We start from the raw sequence: 22,409 nt of genomic DNA on the forward strand, positions 1-22,409 counted from the left end.
ACTTGCTCCGCTTCCCCCCTGGCTTGGCGCAACGTCTTTAGCAATCAAACAAGAGCTCTTCCTTACCAAGTCCATTGCTGCGCCAGAAAGTTTGACTGTGGAGTGGCACCCACGCCCCCAACACCGACAGGTTAGTTGCTTCTCTTCACCCAAGTTGTGTTGAGCCACACGCATTGCGTGCTTGTTGTTGTTTTGTTGTTTTGGCTCTGTGGGGGGGGCGTACCTTCGCCGAAAGCGAATACGCGTCGCGGCGTACTCATGTTTCGTCGTTCGGTCGCCGTCTCCGGCAGCTATCTGCTGAACCAGCGACTTATCGCGGACTGGTGGCAGGCCGGTCACCGCGAGGAGGTGCACCAAGCCGCTAAAGCACGGCTCCACGCGGCCCTTGAGGAGGTCGACAGGCGGTCCTTATACGCGGCAAAAACATCGGCGGGTTGTGCAGAGGAAGGCAGCGGCCCATCGTTTTCGTCTCCAGGGTCGCATGAGAACGTGAACGCACGTGGTTCACCACCACCACTCAGCCTTTACGAGGCGAATGCCCTAGTCTCAACCTTTGCGAGCAGCCACAACACACCGGACTTGAGCGCCACACTCCAGTACATCCGCGAGCAACTCGGGGAGGATCTCAGCGCATATCATTTCCACTCGCTTCTGCGCACATTCAACTACCACCACGATGCAACAAATGCTCTGCAGGTGCTGGAGGTGATGATGCACAGCGGCATAACCACGTTGGAGACGTATGCGCGAATAGTGGACTGTGTTCACTGCCTATCCCCACCTGATGTGGAGGTTCGTCTGATACGACTTGCTGCCCTGGCACAGGATGCGTTCGGTACTCACGTAATGGACGAAGGCGTCGGCACCGAAGGCGGGACGGTGGCTGCGTACAGCTTTTCCGGAGAGGGACGTCTGGCACGGCAGGTGACTGCGGATGCTACGGTGGTTGCCTCGTCGCAAATTCTCAGTGACACGGTTACGTCGCAGCCTGCACGACCACCACGCAGCGCGCCAGTGCTTTCCTCTCTCCTCTACCACTGCTCTACCACCAGCCACAGCAGTACGGTTGCTTCTTGTGTTGTGATGGCGCTCTGGATAAGCGCTTTCGGCGTGGAGCTGACGGACTGGAATGTGATGTCAGTGTTGAGCAGCGTGCTCACCCATCCCAATGAGTTTCCACAATTCTGCGCGGCGTTTGGCTGCTTCGATGCGTACGAGCGCGGCACGGTGAGCGTGCAAGCAGTGGTGGAGCGGTTGGTGCTCCTTGGGGAGGTGGAGCGGTGTGGACCGTCAACGGCCAACGAATTTGTAGAGGATCACGTGGATGCTGACCGCCAAGTTGCTGGAGAAAGGGGAAAGACGCGAGACAGCCGCGCGCGGGCCCGGGCATCTGCCACGGGGACTTTGACGGCGTTGGTGGAGGCGATGCTGGAGTCCCTCCGCGCCGCCGGCATCGATGCGGCTACCACGGTAGTTTCCCTGCACTTTGTCAATGCACAAACCAACAGCATGGAGGAGCTCGTCGCTGCCACCTTGCTGCCGCTCGCCACGACCGGTGTTGGGCCTCACCACTACAATGCTGGTCACCTCTTCCATGCCCTGAGTCTCGTACAAAGCAGTCTGGGGGATGACACTGGTGCCCTTCAGCTACTCAAGCGCGGGGCCTGTGAGCAGCAGCGGTGCGCTTTGGTGCAGGAAACACTAGGTAGGGCTGGCAGCCTCCAGACATCGAAGGGGGAGTCTAGTGAGGGGCTCGCCAGCTTTGCAGGATCGCCGTCGTCGCTTGCGGTGTCTTCTGCACCTGTTTCTGCGTCGATAGAGCCGTACTGCGTCTCGGTTCATCATCTCCTGGACATGGGCACGCTCCTGAGTCGCGTCAGCGCGACGACACTGCGTGATGTGCAGCGACCCTTTCACTACGCTCTGCGCCAGATGGTGGAGGGGCTCTCTGACAAGCAGACAGTGAAGTCGTCTCCCACCTCTGCCCCCTTTCCATCTTCTTTGCCGACTGTCCTGGCGTCGTGTACCCCCCCAGTGCCCTCTGCCAGCGACTTGGTCGCTGTTAGCGCATGCGAGACACAGTTTATTCAGACGCTGGCCGAGGCGCGCGCGGCGCTCAGACGTGCAATCGATGCAGGCAACGCTGCAGGTCGTCATGGTCGTCTGCCCCGCAGCGTTCAAGTCATGTTTATGCAGCTTGCGCAGCTGTGCTGCCGCCATCCGCCGCGGAATCCCAAGCTGACGCCCGCGGGGTTGGAGGAGCGGACTAAGTGGGGTCGTTATTTGGATGCCCGCGACACCTCGCTGGCCCTATTCGGGTCGGCACGACAGTCCCGTGAATCGATGAAGCACCTCTTTTATAACGATAATCAACTACCTGGGCTGCGTAGCGAAGCCGTCATCGCGAAGGACTTCGCCGACGTGTACGGGCTCTTCTTTGGCACCACCTCATCATCGCCGTCGCCGTCGCTGTCGCAGGCGGAGCTGCAGTTGTCTCTGCGCCGGACACGCACTACCTTGCCACACACTGGTAGCAGCGCCGCCTTAGTGCCTCGCTACCTCTGGGATCCAGCTGTCTATAATCCCTACCCTGCCGCACAACTGGCAGTCAGCACCTGTGAGTCTTCCGGGAACTCTCATGAGAGGGGCCTGTGCAACGCCTTCTCTCCAGCAGAGATCCATCAAACCGATGCCACCTTTGGGGACGATGTCGAGATTGGCCTTGGCAGCGCTGAGTTCTTTGTCGAGCTCTGGCAAGCTTTGCTGGACAAGACTACATTGGTCGGCAGCAACGAAGTTTGGTATCTGCAGAACACTGACATGTTTCTGCTGCTCATTCGTTGCCTACTCCACCGACTGGACTGGGAGGCTGCTGCGCATCTGACGCGCAAGATGACACAACACTCGAGCTACACTTACCTCATGGATCACGAGCTCACGACTATCTTTCGAGAGATAGGCGACCCCGCCGGGTGTCTCGCCTTCAAGGTGGCGACGAAGTTGTTTGACGGCCGCATTACGAAAGATGGACAGACAAAGCGGGAAAGGTTCCATCAGGAGCAGTTTAGTTGAGAGTCAAGTCAACCCAAGCAACAACTCCCCTCCCCCCCTCCCCTACCCCCTCCTCCCTCAAATAAACCGTGTCTCTCACATAAGTGAGGTCCGCCTGCGGGGGTTGGGGGGGGTTGGGAGTGAGTGAGTGAGTAGGCGGGGTGGGTGAGCGAGTGGGTTCTCTTCGAACACGCTCACGTGAAAGAGAGAGGCGCACCTCTCCTCAATGCCCAGAGGAGAGGGATGACTGTCCTGTCGTGCACTCGTGTCACTCTTCCTGACAGCTCAATAGGCCTCGCATGTGGCGATGCCCCCCTCCACCCCCCCCCCCTCCATCTCCCCCCCTCCGCGCAGCTTTTTTCCGTGCCAATCCGGCACATTTGTGGCCTCTCTCCACTTTGATTCCGCCTGCTGTTCCACTCCTTTGCTTTTTCATCAACTGGTGCTTCTTCTGTCCAGAGGGGCGGGGGGGAGGGCTGACAGGGTGGGGAGCTGGCGGTGGAGACATGAGGGGCCTGGGGAGGTGGGGCGTTACGCATACACGTTACAGGAGAAAAACAACAACACCGTCTAAATGGCACGGTGTCACGTGTCATCACCGGCGGTCGGAGTGGCACGCTTCCGCAAGCACAGAAGAGTACATGTAGTGTGGTGGTGTGGAGAGTTACAGACGTGAGCGCGTGCTTGAAAAATAGGGAAGTGTGTGTGTGTGTGTGTGTGCGTGGGTGGGTGGGGGGCAGGCTCCATGTCGGCCTTGTCGTCATGCTTCTTTGTATTTGAGCAACCCTGCCATACTTCGCTCTTCCCTTTCATTTTTTCACTGTGCTTCTTGCAGGGCAGCTAGAACGTGTCCCTGGTATCGTTCAGCAGTGTGTGCATGAGTGTCCGCTGTAGAGGCGCCATTTCTCTGGCTTCAATGACAGGCTTCTCGACCTTCTCTGCGTCCCTTCTCCTCTACCTGGTGTTTTCCTCACTTTGGCCCCCCCCCCCCCTTCACACACACACACGCACACGCAAACAAATAGAAAAGTGCTGCTTTCCTTTTCCACCGTCTTTTTTTTTTATGTACACACCCACCCTCCTTTAGAGAATTCAATTTTTCTCTCTGCTTTTTCGCGCCTTGCTCCCCTCTCTTCAACCTTCCACTTCCCCGGGCAGACCCCCCCATTCCCATATATATCTGCGGCTCCCAATTCCTGCCCCAGCCCCACGTTTCCTCCATGTCATGCGTGACCTTGACGCCGAGGCTGGAGGCGGTGACTGTGTACAGTGACCGCGCACAATTGACCTTCTCGGCGCCAGTCCTGCTCAAGCCATCCTCGAGCATTGTGATGGTTGTGGAGGGCATGGAACGTTGGGGTGATATCGACTGGGGCACACTGCAGGTGCGCGTTGGCGAGAAGACAGACCTTGGTGTGGCTGCGTCGGTGCTCCTGCAGAACATCATCCCTGTACGCGAGATGGTGAATGAGGATGTGCGCGCAGATGTGCAGCGCCAGAAGGATGTGATCATGCGTATCGAGGAGGAGCAATGCGCGTGCGAGGAGGAGGTTTCCGTCTTGGAGGAGTCTTGCGAGCACCTTGACCGGATCCAAAGTTTTGTAAGCTCTGCAGTGCGCGGCGACTGCGTTGTGCCCCCGGAAAGCGTGGGGCATCTTCAGGCCTACCTGGAACAACCTTCGACGTGGGCTGCGATGGGATCCTTCTTTGCCACGCGGCGCGCCTCTGCACAGTGCGGACTCGTGGATCTGAGGAAGAAGCTGAAAGAAATTGGGGAGCGGCTTGCGGAGGCACAGCAGCGGCTAGTTGACCTCGGCGGCGACAGCGGCGTGCTGCTGCATGCGAAGAACTCACTGAAGGCAACGATTGTGGTGGGCGCGGACGTCAAAGATGGCACCGAACTGCTGATTGAGTTATCGTGCATTGTGAGCGGCGCGGGGTGGTCGCCATTATACGATCTGCGTGTCAATTATGCGGAGTCGGCGCTGGAGGTGTTGTACTCGGCGAACGTGCACCAATGCACACCACTGGACTGGAGGAACGTGCGACTGCGGCTGAGCACTGCGACCCCACACATCGGGGGCTCGCCGCCGCTGCTGTGGCCGCGTTGGAGGATTTCAACGCGCCCGCTGGGCTACGCGATGGGTGCGGGGGGTGGAGGGCCACCGCTACGGGGGAGGTTAGCGGCTAAGGCGAGGTCCAGTGTTGCGTCGAATGCGCTGAGATGCCGGGCTGCCTCTCTCGCGCCGATGGTGGAGCAGGCATGCGTGGTGGGCGGCGGCTCGTCTTCGAATGCGACGGTGTACGCGATCCCAGGGCTTGCGACGGTGCGGCACAATAACGCAAATGTGAAAGTGACGGTGACCCGCGAAAGCTTCCCTGCGCGGTTGCAGTTTGTATGCGTGCCGAAGGCGAGCCCGCTAGTGCACCTGATCGCGACTGCTGTGAATGCGACAGACTACGAGTTCATTGCTGGTCCATCCAAAGTGTTTTATGGGAACACATTTGTGAATAAGTCGCAGCTGGTGCATGTGTCGCCCGGCGAGAAGTTCGAGGTGTCACTTGGCACGGACGAGACCGTCAAGGTGAACCGTACGCTCGTTAGGCGCATGGAGTCGAGAAAGACGACCATGTTCTCGAGCACAAAGTCACAACTTGTGTTTCATTACGCGTACGCCGTCGAGTGTGGCGCCCTTCCGAGCGATGCGCCGGCGGCGATTGTGGTGAAAGACAATTACCCTGTCTCGAGCGACGCGGACGTCGATGTGGTGCTTATGCGGCCGACGCCCACAACTGCAGAGGGGGGTAGCTCTGACTCTCCTAATGAGGCGAAAGTGGTCGTTGACGAGGACACACACGAGGTGGCGTGGCATTTTTCCATGACTAAGCACGAGAAGAAGAACTTTGACATGGTGTTCACTGCAACGTACCCCCTGAAAAAGTCAGTCTATGGCCTGAGCTAACTCTGCTGGGCGCTGGTGGGAAACACGCCAGGGCAAGGGGGAGGGGGGGGGCAGCACTTTCGACTTTGTTGATGCCAATAAAATGCATTGCCCGCCTCTGCCCTTGCTTTGGGGTCGCCGGGTTAACGGACATGCGAATTTGCGTGCCTGTGTTGCGTGTATCGACAAACGGCATAGTGCTTCCCCACGCCGTTGCTTGTGGGCATAGTCGTCTCGTCAGGGCATCCTTGAGTTCTCCCACCTCCCTTCCCACCATTCCAGATGGAGGGGTGGATGCCAGCCAGTTGGGCCTGTGGTGTTGGGGGACTTCTTGCTTATGCTGTGGAGCGGCCACGTGCCGTGCATGCCGCTCTTTTCTCCCCTCTTCCTTCATCTCATTAGACGGTGATGGGTGACAGGGACAGCAACGTTGTCATGGGACAGGCCCCGCCATTTGCGCATGCAGGCTTTGTGCGCACGCGCTGTCGACGACGGTTAGGACGGGTGGACTGCGTCCCGAGGAGGCGCGCCGAGGTGGGGGCAGCACGAAGTGGTTGGCGGGGAGGATGCGTGAGGAGATCCAGACCCGCGCACGCACACACGTGTGTGTGTGTGTATGCGGAGTACGCAGTACCCCTTACACCCAACTGGGTGGTGTGGATGCGGGCACATGTGCGCGGGAGGCATGTCGAGAAGACTTTGGATCGCACCGTATGGGCCCTGCAGCCCTCCACGTTGTGAGTCTCCACTCCATGTAGTAGACGGCACTGGCTTGAGGAGGAGGGGAGGGGAGGGGGGGGGCGCGACCTAAGGCGGACCAGCTGGCTCTTTGAGCCAAGCCGGCGTGCATGCAGTGGTACCCTCTGCCCCCCTGTGCGACAGTCGCCAGCGCTTCTGCCCTGGAGCAGGACTCTGCATGCAGCCCGCGCGGATCAAGGCGTGCCGTGCGGCCGAGTCTGTCCGAGGCCGACTGCGCCGCACGTCTCGGAGGGAGGGACGGGTACGGACATGAAGAGCCCGCACGGCCCATGTCGCGATAGGATGACAGAGACGGCTCGTCCTAGACGACCGGGGTGTAGCCGGTGGCACACCAGGAGGGCCGGTGGGTCGTGGTCGGTCACGCACACTTGCTGGGCTAGATGTGGAAGACGGATTATCTGGGAAGAGACTAACTGGCGTTCTTCACTTATGATCGGGTGTCGCACACTGGTGTGCTTGCCGGTAGCGAGCATATACAGTTGTCTGGCAGCGGCTTCCAGGAACATACGCCATGAGCGAGTGTCATTTCAACTTGTCGGTATCTCCTTTTTCCCCCTTTTTTCTTGTTTCCTCCCAGGCTCATATGACTTGTCCCCATTGCGCTGCTCTTTTTGAAGATCGTTTTCAGTGAAGTGCGTGTGTGCGTGTGTGTGTGTGTGTGGGGGGGGAGGGGAGGAGGTGTTGAGGGGGTGGTCCGTGGTCGCTCCCTCCCTCCGCCGTCCTATTCTTCTCCCCCCTTTTCTTTCGTCGATACCTCTCATATTTCACAGCGCATTAGACCACAGCAACTCGTAGTTTTTCGAGCTTTCTTTACCACGTCTGTACGTGTGTCTTGTATGCGCATGTTTTTTTCTTTTGTTTTGGTGGCTTGCTATTTTTGTTTGGTTCTCCCATATGCCCCATCGGCGTTCATCGTGCCTGCATATAAACGTTTTTTTTTCAAAGGTTATATACTGGCTTCCCCCCCATACCTGCCTACCCTCCCTCCCACCACTCTGCATACAGACATATATATGTGACCAGTTTTTCTTTTGCCCCATTCTTCTACTTGTCACTTTTTTTTTGTGTGTTATGCGTTTGGGATACTCAACACTCCTTGCTTTTTTTAGTGCGATGTTTTTCTTCGTTTCTTTGCTTTTGCCCTTTTTTTTTCTATGGTAGCGCTCACTCTTCTCACATCCAGAGGGACGTCGTCAACGGCGCCAGATGACGTCAAGTGGGCTGTGGAGAGGTGCACAGTCAATACACGAGAAAAAGAGAGAATGATACTTGCCATGTTTTTTTCCTCAGCTGCTATTTCTTGTTGTGCTCATGTTTACAAACGTTGTTGCCGATTGTAGCGGATCAGATCCATGTGGGTGAATGATTCCCCCCTTCGTACGCTCAGGAGGCTTTGCGTACGCGCGCGCGTGTGTGTGTGTGTGTGTGAACAACTCGTTGCATGCTCCCTTTTCGTCAACTGCAATGGCTCATCCCCTTTCCGTCTTTGGCCTCCCCGCTTCTCGTGAACGGGATCTTGAGCTTTGTCATGCTTCGACTCTTTCTTGCTTCTGCTGATATCGGACCAAAAAGGGGGCGGTACCAAACCAGAGGAATGACACACAGAGACGAGTGATAGCTACGAATCTATCGTTTTACGCAGCTTTTTTTTTTTGCTTCCGACTTCGTTGCCTCGTCTTTCGTTCTCTCTCCCCCTCCCTCCCTCCCTCTCCCTTCCTCAACTCTTTCTCTCAAGGGTGGTTCAAACGGGTTATTGTAGCGCTCTCGAAGCAGACGTCGGTGCATTAAAAACGAATAAGGCCCCCCCCCTCCGAAAAAAAAAGAGGTCGAATAAAGAGGGAGAGAGGGAGAGGTTACCTGTCTGAGGGGGGGGGGTCACACATACACACACACACACACACAGGAAAATATTCCCTGTTTTCGTTTGAGTTTTTATATATCGTGTTGTTGCACGCCAAAATTGAATTGTTCATGTGTTGGGGACGCAGTGGCAGGGTGAAAATCTGAGCGGTGGCGGTGATGGTTCGTTGACATGCATTTCCAGAGCGAAGGGATCATTGTAATTCTCCGTCGAGGACCATGCGTAGGGAACTCGGGTGAGAGCGTCCTCACATCCCCTCTCTCCCCCTTCTCCCCTCACATCCCCCCTCTCCCCTCACATCCCCTCACATCCCGTCACCTCTCAAGAAGAGCAAGAGTATTATATTGCTCAACTACACTTGAATTTCCAAACCCAATGCTAGACGAATAGACACACAAGCACAAACATACGGAATCATAGACCCCATTCACAGCCATCGCCGCTCACGCCTGTTGACACCCGCTTATACTTGAGGTTTTTGTTCACATACTTTCCGTCGTCGTCGTCTGTGTACAGGCCCTCGCCATATCAGCTGCATACCTGTGATCGTCATCGGCTTTCGTGTCTTCCCCCTTCTACCACAGATTTGCTTTTCTTCTCACTAACGACGTCAAGGACAAGGGGGCTTGCGTCACACACCAAGGGCACTCATGGAGGAGGTGAAGTGCAGTTTGCTGGGCTTCACCTCAGCACTTCTCAAGCAGCCGCTAGATGCATCCTCGTCAGCGGCGTATCAAAAAGCATCGAATGAACGGCGTTCTGGCAGCGCACCTGGTGTATCGTCTGTGGATGTCTTCCACCGCTACTGCGAGGCGCTTCCATTCCACCCTACAGAACAACTCCTCCTCCAGCAGGTTCTGCCTTTGGGTCACAGCTATCACACGCTTCTGCGGGCCACGCAGGAGGCTGCTGTCGGTCGCACCGAGGGGCTGTACCCGGCTGCTATCGCGACTGGGATAAGAAAAATTCTTGTCAACTACGCCGAGGCGGTGAAGGCGGCCGAGACGCCGTCGGCGCTTGCAGCACTGCCTGCGACCTACGCCCTGACTTTCACACTCCTGGAGGCCATAGTAGAGCAGCAGCAGCGGACGGAGGTTTGTTTGCCTTTGCTCGACAGTTTTTTCCACAATCAAGAGGTCCCGGCTGCTTTCCGCAGATTTGTTGGGGAGAGTGTGTGGATCGCTCTGCTCTACACCACAGCACACTACGTTGCACATGGTGTTGTATTGCACGCACGCCCCGACTACTTCATTGCTCTGCGCTCTAAGCCAGCTGGTCTGACAAACTCGAACACGGCAGTGAGCGGCACCTCGACCGGGCTCAAAAGCGACGGGGGTGAGGAGCATATTCTATACATTGACCGTCTTCCTCGTGGCGTGTCCCACGAACTGGGCTTCCAGATACTGGCGGCTGGAAAGGAGCGCCGGGTGTTGCTGCGGGACACGGATGTACAAGCTGGCAGTGACTACCTGGAGCAGCTGGCTCTCGGCTCACAGGACGAGGCCGCCAATGTTGTTTTTCACTCCATCTTCAACGCGCAGCTGTGCTATGGTGGTGTTTTGGCGACAGAGGAGCTCGCGGCGCGGGTGGAAGCGGCAAAGACGTTGTGGTCCAAGGCGCTGTGGATGAAGGTCGGTCATCTTCCCTTTCTCAAGGTTCACCTCGCCACCCTGCGCAACATGTTTCTCTGCCACCGCGGCGATGTGTGGTATGCCTTTGTAGAGCGCGTATTGCCCGTTTTCGCGGGGGTGCAGGCGGTCCGACACGGCGGTCGTGAAGGGGCGCTTGCGTCACTTGTATCAGCGCCACTGCTACTGCCGCTCTCCCCGGCCGCTGCTCTCGAGCGGGATGGTGGCTCAAAAGAGGAGGCGGCGAAAAAGGACGCAGCGGGCCTTTCGACTCAGGAGCCTCATGCCTTGGCTTCTCGTTGCGCCTCCCTGCAGCGCACCGCTGCGGACGCGCTCATGTTTTCCCTTTCCGTCAGCAATCTGCGTGATACTGCCGCCTACGAGACTTTTACGATGCGGGTCGCGTCAAGCCGTGTCCAGCAGGCGGATGCCGTTTTCACAGCCGCAGAGCAGACACCAGCCGGTCGGCGCAGCCGGGGCAGCGACGGCGGCGGCGCTTCGGCGTCGACCGAGGACATGGCGCGGCATTTTCTGCTCGTCGTGGAAGCTCTTTACCTGCAGTTCACCCCTCCTCAGGGGCTGCAGCTCATTGTGTCGCCCAAGGCGATGCAGTACTACCAGCGCCTTTTCTCCTTTCATCTCTCTCTTCGGTTCTCACTAGAGGCGCTTGCGGTGACGCGCTCGCTTTTCTCGGAGGCGTTGGTGACCAACCCAAGGCCGTCGGCAGATCTGCGTCGCGCCTTTTCTCTGTATCAGCTTCTGCACTTCATGGAGTCCTCGCTCGGTTACTACATGCAAGTGGATGTCATTAGCGTGTTCACCGCAAAACTCGAGGAGCAGCTCGCGTCGACGGCGTGCGCGAGCGTTGATCAGGCAAAACGCTTCCACGACCAGTTTATATGGCGTGTGTCGGAAGCCACTTTTCTCACGGAGGGCTCCGAACAGGTTCTGCGCGCGTGCCAGTCGCTCAACACGTGCGCCACAACGCTCTACACCTTATGTATGCGCTATCGCATACCCTACTGGGCGGTCGATGGCGTCAACGAGACTCCGGTGGAGGTGCGTGCAACGCTGAGTGCCCTCGAGGCACGTGTGCAGCAAGATGTCGTGGCCGTTTTCACAGGACACCTCAGTCTGGGTGGGCGTCCGTGGGAGCGCGCGCTGTGGTTGCGCCTTGACTTCAACGGCTACTTCTCCCAGCACCGCTACCCTCGGGCGGCTCCTGTGCGAATGCGGAGTGGCACCGCGTCGGCAAATATGCTCGAGCAGCCGCGCGTCTCACGTGTACGTAGCGCCGGAGGGTTGTCGCCTTCGAGCAGTGCAGCTACAACACCATATCGTCAAGTGCCATTGAGGCGTGCGTCACCTGCATGATCATGGCAATACAAGAGGGGTAATGGCGTGTAGGAGGCGGGGTGTTTCTCTGCTCAGTGGTTCCTTCTCGCTTGCCCGACGACTTGAATGAGTTGATTTTCACTGTTCCGCGGTTTGTGGGCCTCGATGCAGGTTTCTGTGAGCGGCCTGTGTGGGCGCGCACACACACATACACACACACACACACAAGCCGTAGTGCACACTTCGTTTCCGCATTGCTTCGCTGTCTTGCGACGCCGCGCTTCTTTCCCCAAATTTTCCTCCTCCCTTTGCCAAATGCCGCTTTTCACCCTTTTGGGTTCCACGAAAGGCCGTCACTCACTTCAAAGGAGATTGCCGCCCCCCACCCCCCCTCGTATGTTTTTTTTCATACGACAGGCAAACGGAATCTACTTATAGTCGTCTTGGCTCTACCCCTCCCTGCAGACAAGCGCTCACCGTGTTGCGTTTCTGCGTTCCCACCGCACAAACGCAGACAGACGGACAGGAATGCAGGCACCACTACTGTGCTTGTTTTTTTCCCCCTTCCTCGATTTGCCATCGCGAAGTGCGAGTTACATCGCATGCTCCGCCCTTCCTCTCTCTCTCTCTCCATCCATCCCTCATCGATATCCTTGCAATCCCACATCCAGACACGAAGAAGCAAACGAGAAGCAAAACACAAACACTACTGCGCACACGCACACGCACACGCACACGTTCCTTCCCCTTCCCCCTTCTCTCGTTTTTTTTTGTTGGACGCGACAGTTCCGAGCGCGTATTTTGTGTTTCCTCGACGCCCTCCCGTTTTTCTTTTTTTTTTCGTTAGCTTTTTTCTATATATTGTAGAACAGTGTACCGTGGACTCCTCTTTTTATAGTCTATTTTTTTATTTGTCCCCCCCCTTTGTGTGGAGAGGGTGTTTGTGTGTGTGTGTGTGTGAAAGAGAGAGGAGGGAGGCCCGATTTTTTGTGTGTGGCACCTGACGTCAAAGCCTGTAGGGGGCGGGAGGGGCGTGGCAATTTTCAATACTGCGTCTTTTTTTTTTTTGCGCCCTCGTGTGTGCTCTTCAACAGCCCAGCGGGTTAACTCACTACGCTTTGGTGCATCGCATCTCTGTATACTTTATTGCCCTGATTCTCTGCACACCATCTACACCCACAAATACGCGCACTTGCGATAGGGGGCTTGGAGCGTCCTCAATATTTGATACGAACAGTGCAAAAGAAAAAAACAGAGGAGATGCGAAACAGTATGAGCCACGGCCACAAAGCGGTGAAGGGCGCTGACGATGCGTTGGCTTTTCAGCCGCCGCCCCCAGCAGCGGTGATGAGGGAGGCCTCGCCGCCTGCATCTCACTTTATCAGCCAAGCGGCGCTCGCGAAGCTGTTGGCTGAACTGCAGTCCGAAGGGGACAGCAGTACAGAGTCTGAGGTGCCGGTCAGGCGAGTACATCGCGCGAATGAGCCGTGCTTAGAGGACATGCCCCGGGGAAACGTGATTGGAAAGGCGGCATATGACGCAAAAGGAAGGAACTCGTCTGAGAATGCCTCTTTGCCTCTTGGAGCACCGTCATCCGCGAGCGCCCATGCCCGTGGGAGGATGATGGCGTTACGTGATCAGCGAACGAAGAGCGCTACACGTGCCCCCGACGAGGGCGATGATACCGGGGCTGCGTTCCATGAAACGGGCAACGCTGGCCGTTACCGACACCGCCGCTGCGACCAAGAAGAATCTACCGACGATATAACCGGCGGATGCGGCGAGAAGCTGTGTGTAAGCGATCGTGACGACTGTTCATCGGAGAGCGATGGCTCGATGCGCCGCAGTGGCCCCGATGTAAAGACTACGCAAGCATCCTCTGTTCTCGCGCGTTACGCCAGTGTTCGTCGCCGTCTCGGCTCAACCCGCCGGACCGAGAATGCGCTGCCTCGCATGCTCGCGCTGCAGCGATCTTTTGAAGCAGAGGCGAAGCACCTCTACGAGTACTGCGGCACACACGTCCTCGAGTGGCCAACGCTGGCGGTGGAGTGGATTCCCGATCGCTCCTTCGTTGACCCAGAGCGCGACTACACGCTTCAGTACTTGTTGGTTGGTACCCAGGCGCACCCTTCCAGCAAGGTGATGAACACCGTCAAGGTGATGGAGGTGGCGGTGCCAGTAACCACGACGAATGACGTCATGTATGGCCTTTACGGGGACGACGACATTTCCGGGGCAGATTCCGTGGGGTCTGCGCTGGAGGAGGGCGTCGACCCCGGCAAGCGCTTCTTCAACGTCAAGGGCCACTTCCACACCGAACAGACGCTGACGATGGACGCGACGGTGCTGAAGATCCGCGCGATGCCGGCTGAGACGAACATTATCGCTGTGAAGACGGCGTCTGGGTTCATTGGGGTGTACAACCTCGTGCAAGATCTCGTTGAGGACAGGCTTGGCCACACTGTGCCAAATGCGCTGCTACGGGGGCACCGCCGAGGTGGCTTTGGGCTCAGCTGGAACCCGCTCAAGCCCGGCTTTATCGCTAGTGGATCCGATGACGGCTACGTCAACTACTACGATGTGAGCCACCGCTTGACTCTCGACACGTGCGAGACATCAGCGGTCGACCCGGCACTGAGTGGCTCTGAAACGCAGCCACTCCAGCACTTCGTTGGCCATCGCGACATCGTCACCGACTGCTCTTGGCACTGCTCGCAAAAGCACTTGCTGGCGTCTTCGAGCATGGATGGAGACGTGCATTTGTGGGACATTCGCGCGAGCCCCAGCAGTACCACTATTGAATCGGCGCACCCCAGCGGTGTCACGGCTGCCCAGTTCCATCCTATCGGCGCCTTTCAGCTGGCCACAGCTGGCGCGGAGGGAAACATCCGCCTTTGGGATATCCGTCGCACCAAAGATTCAATCGTGGAGCTCAGCTACCACGGCCGCTCCGTTACGGGTTTGCAGTGGGCGCCGTTTAGCGAGACTGTTATGCTGAGCTACGGCACCGACGGCCGTGTCGTTTTGTGGGACCTCGCCAAGACGTCGCTGCCGCTGGAGTACTCGGTGGATCAGGTGGCACCGCCAGAGGTTTCTTTTGTGCACATTGGCCACACAGGTCGTGTGACAGACGCCTCGTGGAACTCCTCCAAGAGGGAGGAGTGGCTGCTCGCGTCCGCTGACACGACGAACGGGCTGCAGGTGTACCGCCCACTGCGCAGTGTGGTCCAGGATTACCTCGCCCACGAACAGTAAGAGCTGTCGTCCTCCTTCCTTTTCATTCCACGTTCACCTTGGGTTTCAGTCGTATCGCTTGAGGGTGACAATAAAAAAAAAACGCCAATTCGCCTCCAGTCTATGGCATCACGTGTGTACATGTGTGTGTGTGTGTGTGTGTGTGTGTGTGTGTGTGTGTGTATGTGTGTGTGTTTCGCTTTTTTTCGTCGTTTTTTTAATCTTTTCTCTGAGTGCACGTTGTTATTTTTTTGGTGTACACACACACACACACTCGTATATAAATGTATATATGCATATATATGTGTATGTATTCCACTCTCTTTCAACTTTGCTGTGTATCTGCAAGGTTTCCGCTTGCTGTGCATGTCCACCGGCATGTATGTGATATGCGTGTCTTTCTCTTTCTCCTCCTCCTGTGTGTGCCTGCATGCATGTGTGTGTCTGGGGAGGGTGTCTCGATGTACTTCTGTTCTTTTCCCACTTAACTTTTTTTTTTGGGTGTGCTTGCCCCGTTTATTGCCGTTACACCTCTCGTTAACCCCATCTGTCTTTTCTTTAAGAGACCGCACACACGCATGCGCTCCGGAGGATCGTCTCTCTCCTTTTCTGTGCGAGGCTGGAAAAACAAAACAACAAAAAACAGAAAAGGGAAGAAGGGGAAGGGGAAGGGGGGGGGGAGAAGGAGGGCCTAATATGTTATTTTTGGGATAAGTAGATAAAACGAAAGGGGAGTCCTTGAAAGAGAATACAAAAAAGAACGAAGGAGAACACAACAAACGAGTGTCACATGGCGGATCAGCTCTCATTCGTTCATCACCGCCTGTTCTGTTCCTCGATTGACAGGTATGTGTTATTAGCTATTAACGAGGGCGGAACACAAGTGATGTTCAATGGGGGGGGGAGAGGGTAGAAGGGGTTCTTCATGGACGGTTGACAGATTGCCTTCAGGGCAGTTGTTAGTTGTGACTGTGGTCCACCCTTTTCGAGCACCAGGCGTTTTGCAAGAGCGCTCCGGTGTTCCCCCTTTTTTCCTTTTCGGACTCCTCAGGAGTCTTTTAGTTTCTCTTTGCCGAGGATGGTCGACGCCACTGTCTACGTAGGCAACCCCTCGTTTGTCAGCCCTTGTCTCCGTCCTTTCACCTCCTTATGTTTCCCCCTTTACTCAAAAAAGGCTCGGGTAGCGGGGACAACCCTCAACATTTGTGTGTGTGTGTGTGAGGGGGGGAGGGAGGGAGGGAGGGCAGAATGGTGTTGAACCGACACTGTTCTGTGACGGAAGAGTTCAACTTGAGCAATAAGCAGCGCTCCTATGGAATATTGGGTTTCCCTCCATCCCCCCCTTCCCTGTTGCCGCACGTTTTTTCTCCTTTCGGGAAACCATGCTGATGGTTTACTTTGGGTAGTGAGTGCGGAGAGCCCACCCCCAATCCCTTCCCGCTCCTTACCTCTTCTCTCGAAAGTAGTAAGTGGAGAGGGGGAGGAGGAAAGGGGAGGGGGTGAGGTGCACCGGGCGCTGCGAAGGGCATCTTCTCTTGCTGTCACTGGTTCTTGTGGTTATTCATATTGGTGCGCTTTCCCTTGGGGCACGGTGGCTGGACTGAAGCGAAGGGCAGTCGAGTTTTTCTTTGGACTCTTTTCTTTTTTTTTTGCCGAGTAGAGGCGGAGTCTTTATTCCACCTGTGAGTTGTACTTGTGTGTGTGTGTGTGTGTGTGTGTCCCCTTCGAGAAGGTGCCCTAGTGGCTGTGTGATCTCTTTTCTTCTGTTACTTCTCTTGCCCGCATCTCTAGAGAAGATCGTGGCCATCCGGCCCCGCTCCTGTGCGCCCCCGGTGAGACGAGTCGCTTCGTACACTTGTCAGTTCACGAGCAGATGGCCCAGGTGTGTCTGTGCCTTTACACAGGATGCAGTGTACTCTTGTTGGTAAGGCCTGTGTGTAGGCGCTGCACTTCGTACATGTTCGCCCCCCTCCCCTCTTCTATTCTCTCTCACACACACACACACACACACACACGCTCTGGAGGGGAAAAGTGTGAAGTAGTAATGAGTTTCCCACATGGCTCCCTCTCCCCCCCTTCGTGAAGCAAACGCAAAACAAAAGACAATGAGTGGTAGACCTTCGGCGACCGAGAGGATCGCTGAGCTCCCCATTTGTACACGCTGCCGCCCTGAGAATCTTAGCGTCACCACCTAACGTTGCCTGGCATGCAGGTCTGTTACAGCTTTTTGTTTGTTTTTTTGGGGCCGCTCGTCTCCATTGCATCTGCGAAGAGGCCCCTCCTCCCCTCCTCCCCTCCTCCCCTCCTCCCCCCGTGGTAAATATCGAGGAGCATTCTCTGCTTCCTAGCCTTATTCCCTGCAATTCCCTCCACCATCTGTTTCTTCCTTTTTTTTTGCCCACAAGCAGATTCGTGGTCGGCAGAAGACATAACTCCTTCCCCTCCTCCTCTCCTTTCCCCTCTTCCCCCTCCATGTTCACTTCCTTGCGCCCTGGGCACTCCCTTATACATCCGCCACGACATCCTCAACCCGCGCATGGTTCGATCACCCCTGAGAGCCACCAGAAAGGAGGGCTATGGTCGCCACTGTCAATCTTCGCCCTCGAGGAAGAGGGGACGACACGAAGAGGATGACGGCAGTTGCACCCCACCGCCGTCCTCAAGTTCTCACGGCGGCTCGCGGCGAACGCGAGGAAGGCTGAGGTCGCCTATTTCGGGTATTCGTGACCAGTTGCACAGCCATAGCAGCAGTTCTTTGGAGTGCCACCATCGCAATCTCTCTCATCGTGGCGGAAGGCACGGAGCTCGCTCTGAGCTTGCCGACGATGCAAGGCACCATCGAAAGCATAATGACATCAGGCGCTGCGACCAGCAGCACCGACGGCATGAGACAGCCGACTGCGCTCAAGGCAGTTGCAACTCTCACCACTCGTCTCCGTCGCCACTGGATGATTCTTTTCCGTCTCCACCGGAGCTCATAGCGGCCCCACCTCCCACAAGTACTGGGCTCATACCCGCAACAGATCTCCCAGCTGGCGTACCACCGAGTGCAGCCGAGGTCCAAAGCTATCATCGCCTTCCCGAGGTGCCCGTAGCATCGCCGCAGCCACCGATGGTTCGCATTGAGGCGCTTGATGAGCGCAAGCAGCTGTTGCACACGAGGTCGTGCTCAGCTCCTTTGCGAATGCCGGCTCCTGAAGGTGCGGAGGGGCGCAGTAGGACAATCGTGGCGAACACAACAGCGACTGGTGTCTTGTCCACCGACTGCGTTCAAGGCGCTCCTTTTCTCAAAGCGCCGCCGCCTCAGTCTGCCGCGCTGCGTCCTTTGACTCCTGCAGTCCTTCCTGTGGCTGGTGCGCCGCCACCGCCCCCTCTCAGCGTTTCTGAGACGGTGCCGTTTTCTGAGGAGGAGTACTTTGCATGGCTGTGTGCGCCAGCGTCGTCCACAGGGAACCGCACAAGCGCCAATATGCCCCTCGAAGCGACTGCAGCTTCCCATCGCTTCGCCTGCACGGAGCGAGTGCATCAACACAGTGTGAGAAAGCGTCAACACGAACCGGATGGCAATATCGTTGCTGAGGCCTCAACTCAACCGCACCACACCTCTTCCGCAACTACTGTTGTGCAAGACAACGCTGCGCCTCCTCTTGAACAGGGACTCGAGGGCGCTTCGACGGCAGCCGCATCTGGCCCTGGTGAGATCAGCTACAACCACAGCTTCTCTGTTCTCACTTCTTGGGACGCATTGATGGCGGCCCCACCTCTATTGAGCACTACTCCTCGCATGCCGAGCCTCTCAACCTATCATGGCGACGGCATGAGAAAAACAGCGATGTGTTTAGCCAGATCGACCTCGCCAACCCACACATGTATGCACAACGATGGTGCGCGTGCACCGTTGACGGGCTCACCTGACGAGCCGGTGGCCATCACGTCTCTTGCTACAAGCCCTCCGAGAGAGAGAAGCAAGGGTAACGAGTCTTCGTGGCAGAAGTCGTTGCACGATGTTGAGGAGGATTGCACGCGCACCTTTGTGAGGCATTTCGTGAACGGCCTTGTTTTTGTCGATCCTCCGTGGTTCATCTGTCCAGCGCTTCTGGATAACTGCGAGCACCCGTACTACATGACCTGGCTAGATGCGCTCGAGGTCGGCACCGTGGCAGAGGCCGTAGCAGAGGCCAAGGCAAAGCTGCTGACGGACGCATAAGCGCTCACCGCTGCGCAGTAGACAAAAACATCGTTGATGAGTGCGGCGGTGGTGAATGGAGTCATTGTCGAACAGCAGTCCTACCCCTGTACAAGGCAGCCTTTTTCTGCAAAGGAGATCACTAACGTTCACTCTGTGTAGTTGACATGGCAGCCACAGTGATGATAGGTGTGTCGCGATAGCACCGCCACCACCACCACCTATTACCCCACTCTTCGCTGCTTTAGCACTGCGGAGGGAGCTCGCATCGAACCCCAACTTGGACACAGGGAGAGGTGTTCACCCAGCCACCCCCACCTCCCTTCCCGAAAACAATAAAAAGCACGCGCGCTCTCGTCCGTGCTGCTCGGTGAGCCTAATTTCTTCGCTCACGCGTGTCGTTTGTCCACCTCCGTGTCGTTGCGGATACCTGTCTGAATGCCTGAGAGAGGGCATGTTGCAACAAGTCGCACCAGCCATTTTTGTGTTTCTTGCTTGAGCCTCTGTTTCTCTCGATTTAGTCAACACAATTGTTTTTTTTTCCTTCTGTGTCAATCTTTCTTTTCCGCCTACTGCCTTCGCGTGTCCGCATTCCCACGGACGCGCCCGCGCCACCCACCCCTGGGCACTCCTCGCCCTCAAAACCAGATTCTTTCCCCTCTTTTCGTGCTACACGCCGGCTTGAAGGCTCCCCCCTCCTCCCTCCTCCCTCCTCCCCCTCCCTCCTCCCTCCCCCTCCCGCAGCCCCATCCTCCTCTCGAAGAATGACCAAACAGGAAAAAAGGCCCAAAAAGGGAATTTCCCGGCTGCGTGATTTCTTTTCCCTCGTCACGCCTTCTTTCTGTTGTCTTGCGGTTGAAACACACGTCTTACTCCATTCCCTCTCTCCCCTTCTCTCCCCCTCCCTCCCCTCCCCCCTCCCTTTCCCTTTCTCCCTCCTCTAGTCGCACAGACCCCACCAATCGGAAAAAAAGCCGTAGTAGCCCACCATCGCCTCTACCCACGCACCCCTATTAACCTTATCTACTCATTTTACCATGCGCCGCAACTTTAACAAACTAAGTCTTTGCGCCCTGCGCACCTGCCGTGGCGTTGGTGCTGCTGGGGCCACCACTTCGATTCACAAGTCTCGAGTCTCTGGAGTGCCATCCGCGTGTGTGCAGACGGCTCTCATGGCGCCACGCCGTTGCGCCAGTGATGGCGCGTTGGCAGACGCCACCCGCCGAGAGTTGGAGGAGGAGATGGGTCGTAGCGACAAGCCGGAGCAGCCGACGCCGCCGGTAGGTTGGCAGGTAGTGCGCAAGCCCGGTACGTGTACTTTCGACCTCACCAAGTCTTTTGAGGACGAGGAGCTGGTGGTGCGCTACAGCACCAACCAGGACTCCGACAAAGCCAACAGCCACGACATTTTGGTGTACATTACACAGAAAAGTGGGCAGACGATGCAAGCAGATCTGAGCATCGAGGAGGGCGAGCTCGTGCTGAACAATATTCGCTTCTACGACGACGCGGCGCTCGCCAAGGACACCAGCGGCGAGGCTGACGCGAAGCGAAACGAGCTTTACACCGGTCCGCTGGTCCACGAGTTGGACTACGATCTCCTGAACTGTGTGATGACCTATTTGGAGAAGCGTGGCGTAGACGAGAAGCTCGGTGAGTTTGTGGTTTTGTACAGCTTCTGGGCCGAGCAGCAGGACTACGAGGCGTGGCTGTCCACTATGAATAAATTCACTTCGTAGATCGAAAACTGTTTCCCCAACGAACCGGAGGCGGGGAAGAGAGGGGGAGAGAGTCAAACTAGCACCCGGCCCCGCTGCCTTTGTGTCTGTGTGATATTTTCGCTTTGTTTTTTGTGTGTGCGTGTTCAACGGAGCAGGAGAATTGAAAAGAGAGGCTGATCGTGGTGGTGATGTCGGTGTCACAAGTGGGTGAAGTTGTGCATGAGATTCCCGATGGGCCACTACGCTCTTCCCTCCCCCGTTCGTGGAGAGGAGGTACGTGGGTGGCGGGATGAAGCTCCGGGCCCACGTGTGTGTCTTTTACCTTTGATATTCTCATATTTCTTTCTCCCCCCCCCCCCCCCCCTCACATTACTCCTCAGCGGCCTCTTTCGCTGAGTGCGTCTGGCCCGGCGCCTCCACAACTCTGTAGCACCGTGCAGGAGAAAGGTATTGTCGCCTTCCCCCACCTCCCACCTCCCGCCGCTCCCCCTTTTTTTTCTACAACACACATGAACTCATACCTTCGTACTTCTGTCTATATGTGTGTGATGTGATTAGGGGGGGGGGATGGGTAGGACGTACAATTCTGTTTAAGGACGGGATGCGCGCTGGCCACCGCTGTTTCTAGTCCTCCACTAAATGTGTCTTCGTAATCGTTCTTTGTTGACAGCGGCGAGAAGTGTGAGGAACAGGGTGAAGTATATGCGTGGGTGGATGGATGCCCTTCGTACTCGAGTTGTAACCTGTTGGTGTGAGGTCAGGGTAGGGGGTCGTGTGCACCCGTTGACTCGGCACGCGACACGTTGTCATTTGTTCTTCCTTTTTGCTGCCGGTTCGGCTCCATAGGTTGTCCAGGCGGATCGGTGCGCACGCTCACCAGTGAAAGCGACCGCATCGCGAGAGTGTTTGGCCCCCAACCCCTCTTGGCTCACTCACTCACTCGGTCACATTCTTGGAGCTCTCCTCTTCTTCCTTCCCCCTCAACTTTCGTCTGCCATCCTTCTGTTCATGCCCGCCTCCAATTACTTTTGCTGCGGCATTTCCATAAGCGTAATCCGCGACCGCATGTGTGTCATATTTGGGTATGCGACTTGAAAAGTGTGCACAGAAAACAGGAGGAGGGGGGAGCAGTGAAGAGAGAGGGATGCATCTGTTGTACGTGGCTGGTGTCATCTCAAGAGTGTCGCTCTGTGCCTCATTCCCACGTTTTGCTACTCCCTCTCCCAACTCCCCACCCTCTTCACATCAACGTGGAAGTAGCCGCGAACGTAAATGCTGGATGCACAGCAATGGCCTAAGAAGAGTACAAGATGTCGGTCGTGAAGATTACTTGGCACATCACTGGTTGCCGCCGCCGCCGCCGCCGCCGGCGCCGCCCCCCTCCTTCGTTCTCAACACTGTAGGCAGATGGGAGACTGGGGGTGGGATTGTCGAGTGCCCAGAGAGCACTTGGCTTTGCGCAGGTGAGTGAGGGTGGTTGGATCGTACTAACCATCCAGCCTCACGCTGACATGCCCGCAGACGCCCCTCTGGCCAGGCCTCGTCTCCCCCGTTTAGAAAAAAATGCGCATCATCGTCTTTCGCTCTCACTTTCACCATAAAGCTGTTTCTAAAAAATCTTTTTTTTTGGTGTCTCTTCTTTTTCCAGGTGTCTTGTGGTTACTCGAATAACACGTGTATATGTACGTGTGT

General features: G+C 56.6%; 6 protein-coding genes across 6 annotated transcripts; all 6 read left to right on the forward strand.

The window, feature by feature from the left end:
* Nucleotides 1-258: 258 nt before the first annotated feature.
* On the forward strand, nucleotides 259-3,072 carry JKF63_02890 (uncharacterized protein; the record flags this gene model as incomplete). Its single annotated transcript, XM_067898914.1, has 1 exon — nucleotides 259-3,072. One exon carries the CDS (start codon nucleotides 259-261, stop codon nucleotides 3,070-3,072), a length of 2,814 nt encoding a protein of 937 aa, XP_067755358.1.
* Nucleotides 3,073-4,271: 1,199 nt separating this feature from the next.
* On the forward strand, nucleotides 4,272-6,014 carry JKF63_02891 (uncharacterized protein; the record flags this gene model as incomplete). The annotated part of the gene is made up of 1 exon (XM_067898915.1): nucleotides 4,272-6,014. The coding sequence occupies one exon, from the start codon at nucleotides 4,272-4,274 to the stop codon at nucleotides 6,012-6,014; it is 1,743 nt and encodes a 580-aa protein (XP_067755359.1).
* A 3,249-nt stretch (nucleotides 6,015-9,263) lies between these two features.
* JKF63_02892 (uncharacterized protein) lies at nucleotides 9,264-11,615 on the forward strand (the record flags this gene model as incomplete). The annotated part of the gene is made up of 1 exon (XM_067898916.1): nucleotides 9,264-11,615. The coding sequence occupies one exon, from the start codon at nucleotides 9,264-9,266 to the stop codon at nucleotides 11,613-11,615; it is 2,352 nt and encodes a 783-aa protein (XP_067755360.1).
* Nucleotides 11,616-12,836: 1,221 nt separating this feature from the next.
* On the forward strand, nucleotides 12,837-14,831 carry JKF63_02893 (uncharacterized protein; the record flags this gene model as incomplete). Its single annotated transcript, XM_067898917.1, has 1 exon — nucleotides 12,837-14,831. The coding sequence occupies one exon, from the start codon at nucleotides 12,837-12,839 to the stop codon at nucleotides 14,829-14,831; it is 1,995 nt and encodes a 664-aa protein (XP_067755361.1).
* Nucleotides 14,832-17,346: 2,515 nt separating this feature from the next.
* JKF63_02894 (uncharacterized protein) lies at nucleotides 17,347-19,017 on the forward strand (the record flags this gene model as incomplete). Its single annotated transcript, XM_067898918.1, has 1 exon — nucleotides 17,347-19,017. The coding sequence occupies one exon, from the start codon at nucleotides 17,347-17,349 to the stop codon at nucleotides 19,015-19,017; it is 1,671 nt and encodes a 556-aa protein (XP_067755362.1).
* A 1,016-nt stretch (nucleotides 19,018-20,033) lies between these two features.
* On the forward strand, nucleotides 20,034-20,735 carry JKF63_02895 (uncharacterized protein; the record flags this gene model as incomplete). Its single annotated transcript, XM_067898919.1, has 1 exon — nucleotides 20,034-20,735. One exon carries the CDS (start codon nucleotides 20,034-20,036, stop codon nucleotides 20,733-20,735), a length of 702 nt encoding a protein of 233 aa, XP_067755363.1.
* Between the last annotated feature and the right edge of the window lie 1,674 nt (nucleotides 20,736-22,409).

This window comes from Porcisia hertigi, chromosome 30 (genome assembly GCF_017918235.1).
Source record: "Porcisia hertigi strain C119 chromosome 30, whole genome shotgun sequence".
Classification (NCBI taxonomy): Eukaryota; Euglenozoa; class Kinetoplastea; order Trypanosomatida; family Trypanosomatidae; genus Porcisia; species Porcisia hertigi.